Genomic DNA, 18243 nt, shown 5'->3' on the forward strand with positions numbered 1-18243 from the left:
ATTTTGTCACGGCATTAAACCAACTGTGTATCACAGTCTCGACTAAACCTTCTCTGGGCACAAGCAGCCTTAGTAGAGAAGAGTTTGAGTAGCGTTTAGTTTTGAGAGTTTTTATTTGTATTTTTTTTTGTATGTTAGAAAGATAAAGGGGAAAGAGCTCCTCGCACACCACAGATATTTGAAATTGTCGATAATTTCAATATCTTCCTTTTTAAATGTTATGCAGGTTGAAGCATTCATTAGAACAGGATATGAAGTTCATAAACATACATTTCTTTACTCCAATGCAGACTTAAAGACAACTTTTAACTTTATGATAATATTATGATCAAGCATCAATATAAAGCATAAACTTTGAGGTCACGTATGTCACGTTTGGATTAAGTACAAAACGGATCTGGGGCCGTTTTTTAAAAAGCTCTAAACTGGTTGAAAAGTTTCCCCCTTAACGCAAATGCCATACATTATCTCAAATGATGTATTTTCAATATTTATATTTAAACTCGGTTATGTTTCTGATGTTTTGATTAAATGAGGCAGAAGCTCCTCTCTGGCCACTTTTCAAAGTGCCCTCGGGCTGCCAGCTCTCGAAATCTCTGTCAGGAATTGAACCTTCAAGTCTATGAACCTGAAGCTCTTTACCCAGCGGCTTAACTCTTCGAGGCACAGAGTCTTAACAAGAATTGGCGCCTTCTCCGATCATCCAAAGGAACCTCTGCGGTGACATGGAGGGAAAACATGGGACTGCCATTGTCTGAACCCGTCACACCACAGAGTCCTGCTGGGTTCCAACTGCTCTCAGACGACCTTCACTGATTTCAATTGGGGTCCCTCCTATCTATGTTCCCAGGTCCTAGGTTCCCAGGGTCCTATGTTCCCCAGTTTTACATATGTGCTCTCCTAGGGTCCTATGTTGCTAGGGTCCTATGGTCCAAGGGTCCTATGTTCCCAAGGTCCTATGTTCCCAAGTTCCTATGTTCCCAGGGTCCTATCTTCCCAAGTTCCTATGTTCCCTGGGTCCTATGTTCCCAAGTTCCTATGTCCCAAGGGGCCTATGTTCCCTAGCTCATATATGATAGCTCATATAGCACATAATGGCAACCTGAAAAAGATGTTGCCCAGCTCTGTATTCACCAAATATGACATGGGCTATTGTGGAAAGGGTTAGAGTTAGTATCAGGTTTGAGTCAAATAAAAAAAAATACAAATGAAATAAAATATCAAGAATCTAAAAAAAAAAAGGCTAGAATTGTTGTTCAAAGCCACTCTTGTGTCATTAACTGTGTCATTTTGCAATTCACACATTTAGCATTTGTTTTCATGAGATACACCAGACATTAAATGAAACGACATTGCACACAGTTATGCTGGAAATGTCATTTTAAAACCCTTTTTAACTCTGAGCACCTGCCCCTCCTAAGGTCTCTGCACAGGCCTGCAAAACAGGCAGCACGGAATTAACACTCGACTTTGCTCCGATCCTCAGAACATCCCATGGCCCACAAACAAACAATCAGCGGTACGGACTCTATTGGACAGAATAATAACAGAGCCTGGTGATAAGCAGAGGAGCAGGTCACCAACAAAGCAGAGAATCCCACTCATGACTTACACCCAGACTGGGCCACCAGAAAAGTGCAACTCCACTGACATGAACGGTGCCGCACTCCCAATTCCCTTATCTCTGTTGCATTAGTAAACACATTCGGAGGGCCATGCAAATCAGGTGAACCTCCAAACCAATACTGTACATAAAGCTGGGGCAGTTAGTGGGCCAACGCAAAGAATGGATAGACCCAGAGGACCCATGGAATGTGATATATAACATCCCTAGATGACTTAGGTGAACATTGGGAGACATTTGGCGTCAAGAAAGACAGTAATACCATGAAGAAAGAGGGAGAAACCGACAATGAGCACTCACTCATTGAAAGGAACAACATTTCAAATCGTACTCAGCGAGATGATGACATCCAAGGCAACGGGAACCTGAAAGCATGACCGGGTGGACTCTCTTTATCATATTAACACAACGTGTGCGGTTTGCGGCCGGTTTTGTTTATGCCCTGTTGCCATGATGCTGTTGGTCCACCATCAATCATGTTTGGACATTTACCCATTTTAAACTGATGGAGTGCCCTGTCTCCCCAAATGCTATAATGTCTCTGGTATTGTCTTGTACCTTGGGATGTGATGACAACAGTAGGAGAGTGAGCACTTATCCTAATCACACTTGGATCGGATGGTGAGGAGGCGTTATGGAAAATGATGAGCTATCGGCTCCTTTGGCCTTTTTTGGCTGGTTTTGTCTGGATTTATCGTTTAATTCCATGCATATGATGAGGATAATGATTACGATTATCAAAGTTAAAGTGGAAATCTTTCAATTGGTATATATTGGTATATGAATGAGTGAAGGAGTTCAAGTATCTCGGGATCTTGTTCACGAGTGAGGGGAAAATGGAGCGTGAGATGGACAGCGTCATGCAGTGATGCGGGCGTTGTACCGGACCATTGTAGTGAAGAGGGAGCTGAGCCGGAAGGCAAAGCTCTCAATTTACCAGTCCATCTACTTCCTAACCCTCACCTATGGTCATGAGTTTTGGGTAGTGACCGAAAGAATGAGATTGCGAATACAAGCGGCCGAAATGAGTTTGCTCCGCAGGGTGGCTGGGCTCAGCCTTAGAGATAGGGTGAGGAGCTCGGAGTAGAGCCGCTGCTCCTTCGCGTCGAAAGGAGCCAGTTGAGGTGGTTCGGGCATCTGATCAGGATGCCTCCTGGGCGCCTTCCCTTGGAGGTTTTCCGGGCACGTCCAACTGCTAGGAGACCACGGGGTTAGACCCAGAACACGCTGGAGGGATTACATATCCCAGCTGGCCTGGGAACGCCTTGGGGTCCCCCAGGAGTAACTGGAAAACGTTGCCTGGGAGAAGGGGCCCTGGAGCTCCTTGCTCAGCCTGCTGCCACCTCGACCCGGCCCCGGATAGGTGGAGGAAAATGGATGGATGGATGGATGGTATATGAATTGGCATGGAGTATACTGTTACTCATACAGGCAGTGATCTTTGTTTGATATTGTTTTAGTTTGCATGAGATAAGACATCGATCATTACGTGTAATCCTCTAATCAAAATGAATCAAAAAGTGCAGCGGGCAAACTGGCCGCCGTCTCAGTTGTCTAGAAATGCATTGTGTGTCACAGAGATTAGAACAACAGTAAAATGTTACGGCCTTACAACCTCAAGCCAGGGTGGTCCATCAGTTAACCGGGCCCTGAGTCTGAGAAGACATTTTGGTTTAGAAATACCACGTCTCATGTGATGGCTCTGCTTATCGCCGTGGAAACGCTTTCCACTACGAGACCCCGTGACCATGGAGAGCCGAGTCGGAGCAGCGGCCTCCACCGCCTCCATCGCGGCGAGGATCGCAAACGTCTCCCTGGTTAACTCAACACAGCTGTCGCCGGGAAACTGGTAACAAGACGCAACATAACGTTTCCAGCGGGAATAGCAGACACCCAGGAGAGGATGTGGTGTCCCTGACATTCGGCCAAGTCATCCTTGTTTAGGAAAGACTCAAACATGGCCACAACATCATGTTTAATAAGAGCTCTTTCATGGTAATGGGAAATACCAAACTCATAAAATAAAATGTGGCCAGAATGAAGAATGAACACAATTAGGTTGCGATGAATTGCGAGTCATATACAAAGAACATCACCGCAGAATAGGTGAGCGGGACAACCTGAATGGATGGGAAAAATTATTTTAATTAACCGTTTATTTTATTGTTTCTTTTATTATCTCGTGGTCATGGTTTTTTTTTTTTATAAGCATAATCCAAACAATTTGCACACTTTGAGACCAAACCAATTTTTTTTTTTTTATATGCTATATCAAACCCTTTTTAAACTTCATCATTCCTACATCTACTGCAGCACACTATAATTACAGTAGAATCATGTTAAAGGTGGAATGACTGGCAGTGATCAACAACATCTGTGCGTTGTAACTTTAATATAACAGCTCATTTTTTTCTCTTAAAATTTGGGATTCCATGGAGGACATAAGTGAGCTTACTTGTAGAGGCTGTCGGGTTCCAGGCACTTGAAGACCACCGTGTACATCACAGAGTGGGAGTGGTCTCGGTTCCTCTTCCCGGCGACGACACAGGCTGAGCCCAAACCCGAAAATATATCATCCACCAAGCTCAGGACCTCCCCTGGGAGAGAAGAGAAGAATGAAAAATGAAGAATGAAGTTGTCCTATTTCAATAGAAAACAGACAGCGATTCAATATTGGAAAAATGGCACTTAAGTCTAAATATCTCATCCTGGTTCACATTTTGCACGTTATTGCTACACTGCTGCTACCAACTGTACTTACTTACTTTAGCGTAACTGCCGTTTGCTGTTGTGTTAACTCTGTGGATAGATGTATATGTACGTTATTTACATTTATAATTTTGTTTAATTTATATTTTTAATTCTTCACATTTGTATCAATGTATTTATTATCATTATTATTATTAATGACTTTATTCATTCATGTATTCTTTCATCCATTTATTTATTTATTTATTCATTTGTTTATGTATTTACAGATTTATTTATATATTCATCTTACTTCTTGTCCCTTTCATGACATGCACTGTTTTCTTCTTATTTATTTATTCTTGCTGCCGTGACACCTGAATTTCCCCACGGGGGTGAGCATTAGTATTAATAAAGTATTTTCTCTTATAAGGAAATGTGTCTTAACCACTGATTGAGTCATTTCACTTTGTGTGTTCTGGAGCCATTTTGAGTTTCACCTCAAAAGCCTGATCCAGTGGGAACCATTTCCACAGTGTAGAGAGCCCGAGGCTAAATTAAATATGACTTTTTATTTTTTTTCTTCCTCTTTGGCACGGCCCCTACACAGTACATTATATAGAACTATAGGAAAAACAGGATTTATTTTCCTTTATGGGCACATGGTCCCGTTGCAATGATAGCTCACTGAGCACCCTGGAGTCTCGCAAAACACCACTTCACAAGTTGTGAAATATCTTTCATGTCAGCTTACCGGAAAAGCAAGCGGCGCACACTTGTTCATTTAGGCGGCCGCGCGTGCGCGCACACATGCACGCGCGCGCACGCACGCACACGCGCGCACACACACACACACACACACACACACACACACACACACACACACACACACACACACACACACACACACACACACACACACACACACACACACACACACACACACACACACACACACACACCAGTTTCCAGTCCTCGTGGGGGTGATGGAAAAAAAACAAAAAAAAAAAACGGAACCTGTCAAAACAGTTTAAAAGCTCTCAAATGGTTGGATTTCCAACTATTTCTACAGGAGGTAAAGGGCAGCTTAGTTTGAGCTTATGATACACGGGCCAAGTTATAAACACACGGCATAGGTCTGCGTGGTGGGGCACATGGGGATGGTAAGCAAAGGTTGCGGAGGAGGGGAAAAAGAACTGCACGAATGAATGATTTGACCTTTTTTTACAGAAAGAGCTCTGTGTCGAGGAGGTTTCCCCCAAAACACATTCCTCCGCCGCCGTGCTCGCCGTGCCAGCTTTGCTCTTTCGAAGGTTTCCTCTCTCTAAACACCGGCCTCCCGTCGGAGGCTTCATTCGTCCTGGTGTTAAACGTGCTTAGCGTTGCAAGAAGAAGCCCTAATCTCGATTCGCCATCCGAGCGGTTTTTTTTCTCTCCCCGCGCATCCCCTACGTATCTGGCGTTGACGTTGGCGGCGGGGGACGATGTTTACACAACGCCTTTTAAGTTGGGATTTTCCCTTTGTTTACGTTCGCCGCCAACTCTTACATCATCGCGATCCTCCGCGTTTTAGCTTGCGTCGAGTTCCCAAAGCCCCGGGACCACCTGGACGCAGAGCTTATGCATATCGGGATAATCTCCCAGCAAATCATTCCCCATCAAGAGCAAAAATAACATTAGGGAAGTTATCTCTAACAGTAATATACAGGGTATTTCTTACTACCGCTACTACTGATAATAGTCATAATAATAATAATAATAATAATAATAATAATAATAATAACAATAAATAAACAAACAAACCAATAAACAAACAAACAAACAAACAAACAAACAAACAAACAAAAAATATTGCATTGGATATAATTAAATAAATATGTGAAAAACCTTCATTACGCCGGCCTTTAGTATTGTTTCCAGTTTTTGTTTTCACTAAATAGACAATTCAGCGAAAAGGTGTGTCCGACAAGCAGGGACTCATGCATGGGGTTTTGCGTGTTTCAAGAGGTTTATTTGTCACATACATATAAATACGTTCCTACATATACGCAGTGAAATGGCGTTGCAACGCACCCGGAGTTTATGCACAATAGCAACTGAACCGAACATTATAGCTAACCTAATTCCTACCTAGCAACTAACTGAAAGGAACTGATCCCTTAAACGTAATGCAGTTAGTGAATAGAATAATATAAATATCAGATTAGCAAAAAAAATGTCTATGCTGGAATCACTTTCTCCTGAACACTGCATTCCTGTATTGCTCACGTCCTATTGGACGATGTATGATAAAAGTAATCCATATTGTCCCGGCAGGACCACAGTGGATCTCTTCGAGGAGCCGCACTCCATTTGAATCCGGGAGTGAAATGAACGTCTGCCCAACATGAATTCCACTATATGTGTGGCCCTGGGCCGCACTTCGCCTGCAGCCACAGCACAATGATTTATGAAAAATATCTGTCCTTCATTTTCTAGTGTTCTATCTCTCTTTAATTTCTTTTTTTATGCTGTTTGTTTTTCCTTCTTTTCCATTAGCTTCCCATTCGGGCCACCTGGTTCGTGTTACAGTAGCTGCGATGTGAGGCCGAAGTTTGGAAATGGATAATTCAGAGTTACAAGAAATATGTACAGCGTACACCGCATAAGATGTATGTCTTGGTGGGGATGTACGAGGATGTTTTCATCGGCCTCGTATTATTTTTTAACCTCCGTACGATTTTCCGAATGTCGAGTCAAAATTCCCCGCCTGCCTCACGTTTATTTTTTCCCCTCCCTTTCCTCTCTCTTCGGAAACAAAAATCCCAAAAATAAATGACTTAAAAACAAACACAAAATAAACGGAGGTGTGTGTGAGGTCACGGCAATATCCTCAGTGCCCATTTTTATATGATCACAATATTACATCAATTTATACACATCAATTATTTGATCAATCAATATTAACCGATATAATGCAATTTTTCATAAAAGTCGGTTTATTACACATGTACTTTATGACCTTTATACAGGTCCACATGCCTAAATAGACCCCATCGTCCGCTTTGGTCACAGGCCTTTAGGCCGGAGACTCACTAATTCCATTTTAGCCGTAATTGAGGAAAAAAGCCAAAACTTACGACGAAAGACACAAATTAATCTCCCTCCCTCGTCTCGGAGATGGAGGGAAGGCAGCGCCGCGCTTCTGTTTCTTTACGCACGGCCCGGCTGAAAGTAACAGTAAGTATTCAATTATGTCCACATGTTGCAGCATTCCACAGATGGCAACGTCCCTCACTTTTCACCAAGGACTCCCTCCCTCCGAGGACTTCACAATATTTATGTAGCGGTGCGATTCCCAACCAGATGACAGAGAGCGAGAGAGGGAGAGAGCGAGAGAGAGAGAGAGAGAGAGACAGGGAGAGGGAGAGGGAGAGAGGGAGAGAGAGCAGAAACGCTTTTTATAACCTTTGCCGGGTTCCTTGACACCTTTAACTTCCTGTAAGTGACACTGAAACACCTCGCCAGATGCAACGACCTTCTTGGCCAACGTCTGACCTTCCATTTAAGCAATGACTGCGATCGAAGGCCTCACCTATTCCCGCTGCTAAATCCCTTCCCCGAGGGCCTTCGACGCTCCTCGTCCCGTTTCCTTTTTTTGGTACTCGACCTCAACAAGGTTGAACACGGGACTTGGCGAAGCGGTAAGCCGTGCTTTCTCCTTCTCCTCGATTGTGCTCTTCCAACCCACTACGCTTTGTGATTCCCGCTACGTCTCCGTCCAGGCCTCAGCTTCCTCTTCGCCGTTTTCGTTTTCAAAAAGCTTCGCTTGAATGCGCTCAAAGCTAGGGTTAAAACTCTCGCCAATCAATCGGTAGATCGCTGTTATTTGACCTCCAACATTTCTGTTTCCTTTATATCTTTTGGGAACATTGTCTTATTAGGGTTAGAGTTAGTTAGGGTTAGGGTTAGGGGCTAGGGTTAGTTAGGGTTAGGGTTAGGGGTTAGGGGTTAGGGTTACAGTTAGGGTTAGAGTTAGTTAGGGTTAGGGTTAGTTAGGGTTAGGGGTTAGGGTAAGGGGTTATGGGTTAGAGGATAGTAAGGGTTAGAGTTAGGGTAAGGGGTTAGGGTTAGGGTTTAGGGGTTAGTTAGGGTGAGGGTTAGGGGTTAGGGCTAGTTAGGGTTAGCGTTTGTTATGGTTTGGGTTAGTTAGGGTTAGGGGTTAGGGTTAGTAAGGGTTAGAGTTAGGGTTAGGGTTGGTTAGGGTTAGTTAGGGTTTGGGTTAGTTAGGGTTAGGGGTTAGGGTTAGAGTTAGGGTCAGCGTTAGTTAGGGTTAGTTAGGGTTTGGGTTAGTTAGGGTTAGTAAGGGTTAGGGTTAGGGGTTAGGGTTAGTAAGCGTTAGAGTAAGGGGTTAGGGTTAGTTATGGTTAGGGTTAGAGTTAGGGTTAGGGTTGGTTTGGGTTAGTTAGGGTTTGGGTTAGTTAGGGTTAGTAAGGGTTAGGGTTAGGGGTTAGGGTTAGTAAGCGTTAGAGTAAGGGGTTAGGGTTAGTTATGGTTAGGGTTAGAGTTAGGGTTAGGGTTAGGGTTAGTTGGGTTAGGGTTAGAGTTAGGGGTTCGGGTTAGTTAGGCTTAGTTAGGGTTAGGTTTAGGGGTTAGTCAGGGTTAGAGTTAGAGTTTTATGATATTTATGAAAAACATTTCTTGGAATTGTCTGCTGCTTTCTTGGAGAACTCTCTTTGAGATTCTGGATCTCAATGAGACTAATCTGGTCAAATAAGTCCTTATCAGAATCAGAATCAGTTTATTTTGAATTATAATTGCCAAATACACAGATCTAGCCAAAACTGCAGAACAGAAACAGCATCTCTTTTCTCACCCTATTGTCTTCCTGTCCCGTTCCACCACCCGCAACCCCGACCTCGCCTCCTCTTCCGGCCTCCTTCCTCTAAAGCGGGGGCCCTGGATGTGGCAGGTCCCTGGTTTACCTTCGCTCAAAGAGTAACACCTTGGCCCTGCCACAGCTCGCTATGGGAAAGCACACGGCCCAGCGTGAGCGCCGCCGCCTTCATTCATACGCAGCGCCACGCTGGGAGGGGGGTCTGGAGTCTGCCAGAACGGCTGAGGGTGCATATATAAATATATATATATATATATATATATATATATACCCCTTAAAATATAATTTTGAGACTTTGGGGTGAAGGTTGAGGTCTCTACCCCTTCAGAGCTAAGAGGTCCTTAAGCGGCTTTGCACGGACATGTGTGAGGTTGTTAAATGATAAGGAACAGCTAAGAAAACAATCGGGCCACTGCACAGAGCCTTTATAATAATATTGTTATTATTCCATTATTTTATCATTTTATTTGATCAATCTCTCGGGCTCGTGTGTGTGTGTGCATTTACGTGTGTGTGCATTTACGTGTATGCGCGTCCTTTATGTAAGCCCGGGGCTGCGCCCGGGGAGCATAAATGGGTCAGACGTTACAGTCTGTCTAGGTCATGGACACGCATATTATGTGGCAAACCCTGCGAGAGGCATTTCAACTCACCCCTGGCCTTACACACAAATAAACTGTAAATGAGGTAAATAACCGCACCGGGATAATTGTTATTCACTCTTTCCAACTTCCTATGAAAAACGCCAATGACGTAGACCTGCTGACACCTGGCCAGTTCACGTCGGAATCACATGGTACGCTTAAACCACTAACTGGAAGGCTAATTCATTTTGTCTGCAACGCCAAAGTAAGCCGTGGCGTCCGTGCCAAGTCGTATGGCTGTGTCTTTGGCTCCCACAGAGCGCACGCTCTGTCCCGCCACTTTGGAGGTGGCAGAGTTACAATATCGCCGCGCTTCCACGTATATATCATTTCATCTATCTTGTTTCTTCGGCCCCGGGTGGTTGCAGGGGGAACGTTCTGGAGACGCCGCGCACCGTACGGACAGTGTTCCTCCGACACGACGCTGCGTAGTCTCGCTTCCCTGGCCTGACAACATTTCTGTCGATATCGAGGGGGGAGGAAAAAAAACAACCAAAAAAAAAAAAAAAAAAAAAAGGGAGCACAGCTGGCAAAAATTAAGGCGCCACGAAAAATTCTAGCACGGCAGAAGCCTTGTTGCGTGATCTCCAGTTTAGTCTGCGATTAAAACCCGATGGTAGATGCCAGGTGACTGCTCCTTATAGGAAGCAGAGCCGGGAACAAATAATTACAAATCAAGTGAACTCGGGGGGGACTCTCGGTTGGGCCGCCGGTCGGGGGAAAAGTTGGAACGAGAGTTCACACATCTATAAAATACTTCCAGACACATTCACGTACGTACATAGATTAATAGAGGTATAGGACTTTTTTAAGGAGCAATCCCATACTGAGTTACCTATCCAAACACACACACGCTTATTTGCCCTTGGCGGGTCCGTGGTGCAAATCGTCTGAAGTCGGGAGCCAGAGCTGCTAAGCTTTGAGCCCGGACATTCAATTACACCTTTTGAATGCAGGCAAGGTGTAATTGCTTCAGTCATTAGCTACGTTTTAGTGTGTGTGTGTGTGTGTGTGTGTGTGTGTGTGTGTGTGTGTGTGTGTGTGCGTGCGGCGTGGGCACAAGCGTATATGTGTCTGAGGTCAGTGAGTTCACACGCCGAGAAAGCGTTTCTGCACCGCAAGGAGTGACTTTATATTGTTATATCCTGCATATAATGTACATTTATTTTCATTAAAAACCCCAAAAAAAAAAACCCTTTCTGCACTTTTCTCCTCTAATTTACTGTGAACATAATATAAAAAAAATGAATAAAGTGTATTTCATAAAACGGACCATTGTAACTTGGAAACGCTTAAAGTTTGAACAGCTTCTCAATATGGTCATTAATGCATGCAATGGTAACAATTAGTCAAGGATTCTTTTTTTTTTTTTTTTTAATGGGATGGAAATGCCCGGCACCCAGTGTAAAGGTATTCGCTCTCCTGTTTACCCAGAACTCCACAGGCAGAGACTTCAATTAAATCATTGAATATGGGAAGCCGATGCAACTATCACGACCACAGTTTTGTGCAATTTGGCGGACATTCGCGATACAAGATTCGCGGACGATTCGTTTGTTTTAAACAAATCTTTTTAAACGAGTCGGGAGTCCGGAGGCATTCGAGCAGCAGTCGTTCGTTGGCGACTGCGGTAACTGCAGCCGGACCTGGGCCGAGGCGAGACTCGGCTCTCCATTCCTGAACTGAAATAGTACATCGCCGTGAGTCGCGGGTGACGCGTGCTCCTCGAGCTCAACCCGCTCAGTGAGCGGGCGAGAGAGCGAGAGAGGGAGTGAGGCAGAGAATGAATCTTCTGCTCGCGAAAGCGGAAAATAACTACCGAGGATTAAAGTAAAGGGACTGATTTACACTTTGCGTTCCACCAAACGAAACAATCCAGACTCCTTAAACTCTCGCCACACCGATTGAATCAAACGAACAAAGAGTCGCACAACTGAAGCAATCGCGTTGCTGAGGAACTCGTCAATTGGCGGAATCTCCAAAAACAGACAAACCTTTCGTGAAAAAGTTGACATCATTAACTGGCCGTTAATGATCGGACCGGCCCTCAACACTCCAAGCCAGAAGTAAAACGGTGTCATCTAAAATCAGAAAGACCAGATCGGTGCTGCACCTCAGGCATTATTTAGCCCACCGGCCGATCTGTGGTCTCTCTCCTCCACATCCTCCACTGTACAATGTACAATAATATTGATTTGCCATAAAGGGTCAGATAAGAGCTCAGCGGGTCAGATAAGGAGATGGAGCTTCACCTTGTCTCCTACGCCACACATGGCCCTCCGCCGCCGAGCTCGTGAATCCCCGGGATGCATGAAAGTCATGAATCTTCCTTGCGACGGCGACTCTTGTGACTCACCCTGGATGCCACCTGTACACTACGGGCTAGGAAATAAGTCAGCGCTTTCTCAGAATATTTATTGTAATAGGTCTGTCTCGCCGTGACTGAAAACACAATATCAGGTTTGTGGAGAAAGACACTGGGAATATGAGCTAACTTCAATGAAATGGTAACTCATGCCTACTCTACATAAGCATATTGTATTAATAACAATCATATACTGTACTGTTATATAATAATAATAATAATAATAATAATAATAATAATAATAATAAAACATAGTCATCTCTCACATTATCCCACCACTTGATTACTCTTAATATTGCACCAAGTCAAAGACAAATTTATTTTAAGTTAATTATCACCCACAGGGGTCTCCCTGCACCTCACAGAATAAATATACACCGTTTTCTCCTGTCTTTTTCACAGAAATAGTGAACTAATTTCAAACAGAGCTCGATGTTTGCAGTGGGTCAAAACCGCCTGAGGGTCCTTTAGTGAAACTGTCAGCGCTGTTTATCCCATAAGGACTAGTTCCTCACGACCGTGTGTCTATCTTTCTGGGTTTTTTTCCCTCCACCCAGACAAATACATGAAAACACACTACCTCTCCACAGCTTTTGATCCAGGTCTTCTGCCGCTGCCACACACAGTATATCCAATAGCACACTCAGGACTCCAAAAAGTAAAAAAAAAAAAAAAGAAAAAAAGAATGTTGACTGTGGAGAATACGGACTCTGGAACAACTCCATACAGTGGATGGGGTATCAGCGTGTCTGTACCGGCTTCAGGGGACAGGGGGAGCTTTGGGATGGAGTCCAAGGTGAGGGATTAACGTTCCCAAACTAGGCACCCCAGGAAAAAAAGAGGTCAAGTTGCACATAATTGTCCATATTTTTCTAATTGCGGAGAGAGGGGGAGATGTCTGACGGAGATAGAACGCAGTCCACTTTGGAGGTTTTTATTTATTTATTTATTTATTTATTTTTTAAATAGCCCTTTTGACAGTTCTGTCACACTGAAGGATAGAAAATGTACTTTGAAAAAAAAAAAAAAATGAAAATAAAATTGGCTGTTAAAAAAACGTGACGGCAGAGAGAAGTTACAGCAATTGTGGTACGGAGTGATTTCTGAGCAGAACAAAGTAACATTCATTCCTCGTCCTTGGAAGCAGCTTCTGAGGCGTTCGGATGGACATGCTCTTACGCATGCACACGCCGTAATTGCCTCGGGGGCTGCTCACATTAAGCATGAGCGTTGCTTCACAAGTAGAGCGTGTCAGGTCACCGAACCACACAGGAGACCTCACGGATGCAGGGGAATTAAAAATAAACAAACAAATAAATAAATAAATAAAATGATTTTAGGGGCGATGGGTGTCACTTGATCTTTCCACAAGTTAAATGGCCCGAGAAACTTCTTCAAACAACTGAAACACAGCCCTCACCTGCAGAGACATAAATCATAAAACGTCACAAACTGGCTTCGAATCTGCCTTTTTTTTGGGGGGTTTTTCGATTTGTGGACGGCTTTAAAAAGTAACAGACAAAAATGCACAACAATGGTTCAGCAAAAATTCCGCCCCTCTACACTCTTCCCAGAAAGGGCTAAAATGACGATGTAACATTGATCCAGTGGTGCAGTGCGTACGTAACGGACTTGGCAGAAATGGAATTTAAGATTCATGAGCATGTTTTAATTTGTGTATAATCCCATGAAAGCAAGAATCATGTCGGCGTTACCTGGCGTAATCGTGTGCGCCGTTTTTATCTACATAGGGGGGCGGGCACACTTCCGCGGAGGCCGCCGTGTTGAACCGCCACGGCTCTTCTACAGTCGCCCAAAAACGGACAAACCAAACACTGGCTCTAGAGAGGGCCTTTCCCGTTTTTTTGCGTGTTTCGCGGCCAACGTCTCTTCCACGGGGGCCGCCGTGGCGCACCGCTTGAGTTGGATAAGAACTGCAACCTCACCGTTAGATGCCACTAAATTCTACACCTTTTGAAACAATATTCCTTCAATGTGTGGTCATCTTGGATTGTCACTTGCCATGTTTTCTTTATTTTTGGTTAGGTTATGATAGGCTGGTGCTCCCTCTAGTGGGGGAAAATCACCCGCTGCTGATATAAAGGCTAAAACTGTGCAGCATTTCTTTCCAATTTTGATCGGTGTTCACTTCAAATGAACGTAATCATCCTTGGACACAAGTGCATGCGGTGACATGTCTTTCTAAAGTTGAACAGTATAAACGGTGTGTGCGTGCTTGTTTTCATCAACAATAAAAATGGCCGTCTAATACAAATAGAAGAAAGATCGTGCACATTACACCTTTAAATTATTGGTCGTCATACGTGAATGCCTGGCTTTCAGTAGCTGCTAGTTTGGAGGCATCTCGATATTAGAGACAGTAGGGGCTTTCACAGCGTGAGGCCACTGGGACGAACGTTAAAGTGTACACTGGCAATATTAAAATTTCCAGAGTCACCTGTGTTTTTCTTGAAATCTTGTCGTGCTTTCCCTGTTTTTGCTGATGGGCGATGAGTGTTTGTGTGCATGTAATGTTTGCACCTCACCACAAGCCAGTTGAGAATAAAAAAAAATATTAATTCCCCCCCAAGAAACGGAGAAGTGCTATGTACATGGAAAACTGCATTGCCGAACTCAGAGGCTGAGTTTCCCTTTTTTTTTTTTTTTTTTTTTTTCCAAAAAGCTATTTGCTAATCTGACATCATTCTGTCTATTCAATTCATTACTGAGCACACAAAGTCACCATTATGGCTCCAGCCCATGGATGTGAACCCCTGGCATTTCCACACTAACTCATTGATTAAGAGACCATGAGAGGAGCAGTAAAAATGCAAAACCAGCGAAGGTAACCTTGGGTCACCGCGGCCACAGTCACATTTACCTGCCTCACTGGAAGAACAGAAATGAAAATTGCCTGGGCAGCTGGCCAACATGAAAAAAAAAAAAAAAAAAAAAGCCTGTAGACAATATGGGATCCCACCGTGAGCATGTTCTTCTGAGAAAGCAAAGTAATACCAGTACAGTAAAATTAAATATAATTTTACACATATATTTGGAAAGGTATTCACCCTCTTTCTAATCCCTCTAACCAAACCAGATATTTCACTCCAAATCTAAGCCAGTCGCTTTTTACACTGTGCAGAATATGTCATTTTTTAATGACTGCACCCCATATCATTCATCATGTTCGTATTTATTTAACATTTTCACTTCCCAGAGATGTGTGCCAATAGCATATGCCATCGGGTGACCATTTAGTTTCAAAATGTCTTAAAGGGGACCTATAATGGTCCTTTTACACCTTAATATCTCACACCTATAGGTCTCTGAGGTCCCCAAAATATGATTTTGAAGATGCATTTGAGCCTTTGCTTGCTTCTAAACCGGGACTGTTCCAAAACAGGCTGTTCCAATTGGTGTTAAGGTGGGTTAGGGGTTAGGGAATACGGTGGACGTGGGTTAGGGTTAGGGTTCGGGGGTTTGTGGAATAATTGTGAATGAGCAGCCAAGTCCCTAGCCGATTGGGCTGGAGCACAAGTTCGGGGTTCTGTGAGACAATGGGGTTTGAGCTTTACTCCGGCCTCCGTTTTATCAGCTCTGTAAACTTTCACTGATTTCACCTTACAGTCCACTAAAATCTGTTTCGGAACAAACTTGAGGCGAGAAATAAGCAATCCGGGTGTTGAATATTCACTCATTATAGATCGACAAGGACTTATTTAAAGGTTTGTTCTCCAGGTTTGTTGGACTCTCACACCAGGGATTGTTTTTTTTTCATGTCAACGTTTGAAAGTAAAATAAAATAAAATAAAATAAATACATCTCCAAAAAAACACAATTGTATTGGCTTTGTTTGGAGAAACGCACAGCGGATCAGATAGAGCAGATGTCCAAATTAATAAATCTGTGACGATCTGACGTCAGCTCGTGCAGAATGTAGAAAAGAAACCTTTGAAAACCGAGCGTTCAGAGCGTTTTTTCTCACAGCGATTACTTTGTCATTAGTTTACCTCATTATTTGACATTTGGGCCACTTCTAATATGAACAAGTTCAAGTTTCAACACCCCACATTGTAACATTATATATATGACAGAAAATAAGGAGAAGCATGATAACGGTCTCGGTGCAAATTGAGTGCATACGTTCACAACGTAGATACTTAGGCTCAATTTGGACTGTTGCTATGTTGTCTATATGTTGTGAGCTTAAGAGAGTAATTCACTGACTTTGTAATTAAAATGGCGCACAACTGACAAGTAATTCAGTAAGGCTGTGGTAATCGACTTTAGAGCTTATGGGCAGAGTTTCACTTTTGTGGTGGTCGATGTCAATATGAGGAAAAACTCCGGGATCCGATGCGGAGGGTCAATGATGTAATAGGTGGCTCAATATCATCCCACCTAAGTTGGATCTGATTTAAGCCCACTACCTTAAGTATAAATAAATAGATACATTGTATTCTTACATTTCAGTTTTTGTGATCTTAAGGGCATTTTTTTGTCTTTAAACAAATGGGTGCAAATTTTGGCCATGAAAATACGTCCCACTATCTCTGGTATTTAAAGGGAAATTTCCACTGGAACGTGAATCTAGTTCAACAGATTGAGGCACAAGTGATCGTCTTCCTTTGCAATCCTTCACAATATCTACAAATATTAATCAGAAAACGAAAATAAATACAGACGTACACACCGAAGTGCGAAAAAAAGTGGGAGAGGTTAGGTGAGGTTAGAAAACGTGGAAGAAGACCCAGAGTGAAATGTCCCTTTCTTATTGGAAGGTGGCATCAGGTATTCAGGAATTCACATGCTCGTTTCATTTCCTTGTTCGACCATCAATGTGGAATTTTGTTTTGTTTTGTTTTGTTTTTATTGAAGGAAGGAAGTAAAATAACCTCATATCGTAGCGAGATGCCATCCTCAACTAAGGTTCAACAGTTAGACACTTTACTGGAGAGGGATTGTGAAAAAATCTGACAGCATGGGTTTTTTCAAGACTTTTATCCATGACCTGCTTCCAGTCTTAATGAAACTCCTTCAATTTGTCTACTTTACTTCCTGAGGGTCTGGGTTAGGGGTTAGGGGTTAGGGGTTAGGGGTTAGGGGTTAGGGTTTAGGGGTTAGGGTTAGGGGGTTAAGGTTGGGGGTTAAGGTTTAGGGTTTAGGGGTTAGGGGTTAGGGTTGGGGGTTAGGGGTTAGGGTTTAGGGTTTAGGGGTTAGGGTTGGGGGTTAGGGTTAGGGTTTAGGGTTTAGGGGTTAGGGTTGGGGGTAGGGGGTTCGGGTTTACGGGTTAGGGGTTAGGGGTTAGGGTTTAGGGGTTAGGGTTGGGGGTTAGGGGTTAGGGGTTAGGGGTTAGGGTTAAGGGTTAGGGGTTAGAGGTTGGGGTTAGGGTTAGGGTTAAGGGTAAGGGGTTAGAGGTTGGGGTTAGGGTTAGGGTTAGGTGTTGGTCACGTGATACTATGTGCTCAGAGAACACATACCATGTTCGGAGAAGGTTTTTCAGCTATTCTGCTCCAGCTACGTTTTTGTTTTTTTCTGCCCAACTTCCGAAAGTCTGGAATTACGTTGAAATTACTCACCGTCTAATGGACGACTTCAATCTTGATAGCGCATTAAATTAAAACAGCAATAAGAGCACCGCGTCAGAGCCCGGTGGTTATCTGAAATTAATCAACCCTCTCCAGCTAATCATAATTAGAGTCTTCACCCAGGCCAAGGTACAATCAACCACACCGCATCTAAGAAACCGGCGTAAGATGGTTGAATAAAAGGGACAAAAAAAAAAAGAAGAGGATTCACTGGAAATAAAAGAACAAGGAAATATATCTAATTTTTTTCATTGTTGATGAGAATTTTTCTTTTCTGTCAGAATTCAATATTATTATTACTCCATTGTATACCTGTCAATCATTCAATTAGTCCAGCAGCTGGGATAACGGATGAATTCTACAAATGAATTAAAAAAAAAGAATGGCAATACAACAAAACTCTGGCCAAAACACTTTATTGCAACTACCTTATAAATAATAATAATAATAATAATAAT

General features: G+C 43.3%; 1 protein-coding gene across 1 annotated transcript in view; it reads right to left on the bottom strand.

The window, feature by feature from the left end:
- astn2 (astrotactin 2) overlaps positions 1–18243 on the bottom strand; it is a gene marked incomplete at both ends in the record, with an annotated part of 347495 nt that overhangs the window by 12209 nt on the left and 317043 nt on the right. Inside the window, one exon of the mRNA XM_080017621.1 lies at positions 4080–4221. Within this exon, the coding sequence (XP_079873747.1) occupies positions 4080–4221 (142 nt within the window). The remainder of the gene's footprint in view (positions 1–4079; positions 4222–18243) is intronic.

This window comes from Zeus faber, assembly GCF_960531495.2.
Source record: "Zeus faber genome assembly, chromosome: 17".
Classification (NCBI taxonomy): Eukaryota; Metazoa; Chordata; class Actinopteri; order Zeiformes; family Zeidae; genus Zeus; species Zeus faber.